The sequence below is a fragment of the Sinocyclocheilus anshuiensis genome, unplaced genomic scaffold, assembly GCF_001515605.1.
Source record: "Sinocyclocheilus anshuiensis isolate Anshui unplaced genomic scaffold, SAMN03320099.WGS_v1.1 scaffold706, whole genome shotgun sequence".
NCBI classification, from domain to species: domain Eukaryota; kingdom Metazoa; phylum Chordata; class Actinopteri; order Cypriniformes; family Cyprinidae; genus Sinocyclocheilus; species Sinocyclocheilus anshuiensis.
The window spans coordinates 1-5,056 of NW_015544162.1; the positions used below are offsets into that span (position 1 = coordinate 1).

Consider the following 5,056-nt stretch of genomic DNA (forward strand, 5'->3'; position numbering starts at 1 on the left):
TATATGTATATATGTATGTATATATATATATATATGTATATATATTTATATATATGTATATATATTTATATATATGTATATAAAAACCTTGCTACGTGTACTGCGTTAGGCTAACCGAGACTTGTCATTTGCACTTATATATTGTTGCTCTTTTGTTAGTTTTGGCTGCTTTTATTGTCCTCATTTGTAAGTCGCTTTGGATAAAAGCGTCTGCTAAATGTAAATGTATTATTTAATGTAAATCCCATATACATAAAACTTTAGGAAAAGTAAATTAGTTTTTAGATTTTAAGAAAGATGCAAAATTTGTAGCTTGTCTAACTATAGTAAAGCACTTGCTTGTAAAGTATTAAAAATGAAGATAACACATAGTAAGTATAAAGAGTCCTTTGTATGGCTATGTTTTGATTAAATCGGTGTATCAAATACAGGTACACGGAATAACCACAAAGAGCCTTTTTTTTTTTTTTTTTTTTTTTAAAAAATTAATAAAAAATGTTGGTAATTTTTTTTTTTTTTTTTTTTTAAGAAATTCATAGAAAACTTTTAATAGAAATTTAAAAAACATATTCAACATGACTGTACAGGGAGCTTAAAACACATTTAATCAAAATACATCTGTTTTCACCATGAGGTCAATAAGATTTCACCGTTGATTAAAAAAAAATCTGTCTTAAAAAACAAGGTTTAAAAAGAAATCAAACGTGAGCAATGCCTGATTTACTGTGCCCACGAGCAGCTAAATACACAAAATCGCTCTTCAGCTGGAGCAGGTCATCATGCTGAAGGATTTGGACGGACTCGACCGTCCCATTCTCAGTTCATCTTTGCAGCTGTCCGCCTGGTTTGTGTCCGACGGAGGCACGGACTCGTAGAGGACGCATATGGACCCGTCCTCTCCGATCCGGTAGGACACTTCATAAGGGTCGACCCACATGGTGAGTTCGCTTGGCAACAGTGAAAAGAGTTGCTCTTTTGTGAGTCCGATCGTACAGGCCGCTTTGCCTATCAAAGGGTCCATCTTGTGGTTGATCCGAATGCACCTGTAACCCGAACCTCGGTAGGGTGCGTTTGGGAACCAATGGTGCTGATAATGATCTGCAATAAAAAAAAATAAGTTAGGCTTTGGTGCAATGAAACATGGACTTGGTGTTTGCAATTCTTTGCTAAAGTTTCTGGTGCTTTGTTAAGGTTCAAGTTTCAGTGACTGGACTTTGGTGCTGCAATAAACCTTCATCTGCTCTGTTCAAAACAATGTTCAATTTCATCATAAACCACAAAATTTGGACCACGATGTGGTCGAATTTACTTCTAAACAATGGAAAGATCACATCCAATCCTTTCTTACCCCCCAAAGATTCTTCCAAAGAGAATCTGAATTGTTGCAGCTGTTCTTCTGAAAGCAGCCCTGTTCCTCTCAGCAGACGTGTGACAAAGTTAGCAGCAGTAGAGACTTCGGTTTTCATCGTGAGGTTTTCGCATGAGCTGAAAGGGAAAACGCAAGGAAACCGTGAAATGCAACCAATAGTGAGAACAAAGGAGTTTTTTTTTTTAGATCAATTAGCTCAAGTACAGCTGAACTCGACAGGCCTGGCCACTGTCTTTGGCACGTTCCTTTGTTCAAAATAACACGAAGAATCGCCACGTAAACGCCACTGACCTGTTCCAGTGATTCAGAGTAGGGACACAAAGAGTTTCTACAGCGGTTGCGAGTGCCTTTATCGACGCAGTAGTGAAAACGGACAAATAAATCTGTGTTTTCGACCACGCACTTCCTCCTTTGGCGGTGGCTCGAGCTAGTACGTGCAGCTCCAGTTCTGAGCTCTGATGGTAAACACTCTGCAGCCACGCGCCTCAGCCAATCAGAGCGCGACTTCGCCGTGACGTCGCAGCCCATCTATTTCCATAAACAGACGGTGTATCACATATCAAACAAGTAAAATGTAGTTGTTACATTGAGTACTTTTATATACTTGTTTATAGAGTATGTCGCATATAGTTTATTATATGAGCAATGTATATATGTATATTTATTTCCATTTCTTCCTGTGTGTCTCAGTCAATTAATTCGCGTTGAACAAATTCACATAGGCTACTCGACTTGACTTGAATGTACCGATTGTGAAGGTTTTGAGATAAAAGAGATTGTGTATGTAATCGCGCAGATGAATTACGGCTAAATTTTAGTGGCCCTTCAAACCCCAAAGCAACAGAAACTATTTCATTGTGTGTACTTAATGTTTTTATACTTTTTATAGTCTATAACGGTGTTTTGTTGCGTATCTATACCATTGGTGCATTTAAAATAAAAAGAGCGCGTATATTATCGCTTATAGGTTAGGTGTTTAGTATTAGTACAAATATTAGGCTACGTTTTTATGCACGGTAACTAACTATAACCTTACGAAAATTTGATTTACTTTTCTTATGGTTTATGTTTCTTATTAAGCCAGTTTTTCGCCACGGGGTAAGTTAGTTAAAACGTTATTGGTACTATTTATCTTACAAATTGGACTTTATTGCTCGCAACTGTGAGTTTATATCTCACAATATACTTCTCGTCAGAATTGTGAGTTTATATTTTTAAAAAGTCCGAATTGTGAGACAGAAAGTGGCATTTACCTTTTTATCTATCTATCTATCTATCTATCCCGTGGCGGAAACAAGCCTTGTTAGTTGGGCATGGACAAAATGTAAAAACTTTCCAAACACACCGTTCGTTGAGGCAAACTTAATAAGATAACTTTTAAATCACTACTTCGAGTGTGTTTTCTAAATGAAATCGTTCGAAACGCGTTGTGTACGACATTTGTCTCACGAGCGTTTCCGTAGTACGTGCGCTGGTCTCTAGACCAATCAGAGAGCGCTGTAATACACCCAGGGTCGCTCTTCAGCCAATCAGGTGAGGTTTTACTACCGTATGCGTTTTCGGCTGGCCGCATGAACCCTCCCTCACACTGAATGAGAGGCAAAGCTCAGAAATGTTTCCAACTTCACAAGTTTTCTGTTATTTATTTGTTTAGTATTTTATGTTTATGTTAATAGTTCAGAGTAGCGCTTTATTTGGAGTGTTTACAGTTGGGTCCTGCATGTGGAGTGTTTGACGGGCCGCAGCAGGTTAATGCAGGAGTCTGAAGCAGCAGGTAACTGATAAACCTGAGCACTTTACTACAGTTTTACCATGGTAAACGCAGTATGTGATGTTTAAACGACCGCTGAATGTAGGTTAGGTATTATTTTTCACCTTTGGTAGGAACATAATTGAATTGTTTACTTTGACCAGTAGCATTATTATATTGTCAGTTGGGTCTTTGGTTTATACTAGTGATTATTAGTTTCTTTTTCAAATGGCACTAACTGTATTTTATATATTAAAAGGCTAGTTTGCCCAACATTCAATAGTACGTGTGTGTGTGTGTGTGTGTGTGTGTGTGTGTGTGTGGTCGCTGGTACATGTTAATGAGTCTGTTCGTTCAAACAATTCGTTCAATTGAAATGTTCACCGTTCACTGATTCATCATCGTGTCAGCACTCAAAACTAAAGCGTAGGAACTTGACACATTTTGTCTCTGAAAACCATGTCCTCTGGTGTGACACCATACCCTGATTTTAAACTGGCCAATTTCAGAAAAAAATTAAATTAGTTGAAGGACCCCATTCATGATTATGTTACTGAAGCCCATGACATGAGCAGATGGTACATTTTTCCCTCAGAACTGTTCAAATATTTAATTTATTTGGAACCACTACAAAAGTGTTACGTTTTGTTGTCCTGTGGTGAGACACCCTTAAATTATATATATTTTTTTAATTAAAAACTATTTTAAACTACATAATCATGGAAAATTATGCAAATGTGTCTTGCTAACCGCTAATGACAGGTTAGCTCGGAATAGCAAGGTGAAAGCGTTTTAAATAATTAAATAAGATTTGTTTTACTTCTTTTTATTCTTTTTTGATCATTTCCAGTGTTCTTAAATGCAATAATTACATTAATTAAACTATTCTCTGATGTTTTTGCAGAAAACTTGTACTGTTATAAAGTGTCATCCCAAAAGCACCTCGTTGACATGAACGTCCCGCCAAGCAAGAGACTGAAAGGCCATCAGGTCCCAGCTGAGCCCGACCCATTTGACAATGACATCGATTTTACACAGGATGACCTGGAGCAGATTGACATCATCGTGTCCCAGGCCATCACAGGAGACGGCCAGAGCAGTGGGTCAAAGAGAACGTTTGCTTCTGTGTTCGCTTGCGCTGCTGAGCAAAGCAAAGCACCTGGGAAATCCAGCCAGAAAACATTTGCCATCGGAGACGGCTCCAGCAGCAGCAGCACGAATAACGATAAAGAAGCGCAAGGAAAAGATGCGTTCGGTTAGTATAAGACATTTTGGATGCACATTCCACAAGTCCTTTCTCAAACGCTACCCTGTCTGATTTTAGACCAACCATTTTTGTAATATTCCCAACGTTCTTTGCATAGCTCATTTTTGCATTATATGGATGGGTTAAACTAGAAATTTTAAAGGGGTCATATGATGCGATTTCATTTTTTCTAGGGATGCACCGATACCACTTTTTCCAGTACTCGCCCGATACCGATACTTTTATTTTTGGTACTTGCCGATACCGAGTACCGATACCGATATTTTTATTGCATTTGTACATTTTTTAAATATTGGGTACAGAAACCAAAAGAGTATGTATAATGTTAGTTGGTTAACTTCATTTATCAAATAGATACAGTCAAACCTAAATTTATTCAGACACCTTCAACATTTCTCACATTATCACAGTTTATTCATTATAGTTTAGAAAATGGTAATAAAATATGACAAGAACTCCGAGGTAAACTGTCAGAACAAATTCAGCTTGATAATGTTAGATAACTTTGATAGAAAGGTTTGTAGCCTAATGGATTACAATCAACCAAAATTAGACAGCTGTTAGTATGACAGTATTTACACAACTATCAATACTTAGTCGGGCAGCCCTTATGTAGTCTCCTGGGCATGCGGTCATCCAGCTTCATGAAAACCTCAACTTCAGTTTTTTT

At 37.5% G+C, this 5,056-nt stretch overlaps 2 protein-coding genes across 4 annotated transcripts in view; one reads left to right on the forward strand and one right to left on the reverse strand.

The window, feature by feature from the left end:
* Nucleotides 1–552: 552 nt before the first annotated feature.
* Nucleotides 553–1,823, reverse strand: LOC107695619 (protein BTG1-like). Its single transcript, XM_016495625.1, has 3 exons — nt 1,661–1,823; nt 1,349–1,485; nt 553–1,098 (listed from the first exon to the last, which is right to left on the reverse strand). Exons 2-3 carry the CDS (start codon nt 1,464–1,466, stop codon nt 761–763), a joined length of 456 nt encoding a protein of 151 aa, XP_016351111.1. The 5' UTR covers nt 1,467–1,485; nt 1,661–1,823; the 3' UTR covers nt 553–760.
* The window catches only part of LOC107695618 (ATR-interacting protein-like), a 13,899-nt gene continuing 9,703 nt past the window's right edge, over nt 861–5,056 (forward strand). Inside the window, exons 1-2 of one of the 3 annotated variants that reach the window (XM_016495621.1) lie at nt 861–938; nt 4,059–4,374. In XM_016495621.1, the coding sequence (XP_016351107.1) occupies nt 936–938; nt 4,059–4,374 (319 nt within the window). In that variant the 5' untranslated portion in view covers nt 861–935. Of the gene's footprint in view, nt 939–1,801; nt 1,937–2,910; nt 3,144–4,058; nt 4,375–5,056 lie in introns of those variants that run through there. The other 2 variants (XM_016495623.1, XM_016495622.1) reach the window with 2 other exon arrangements.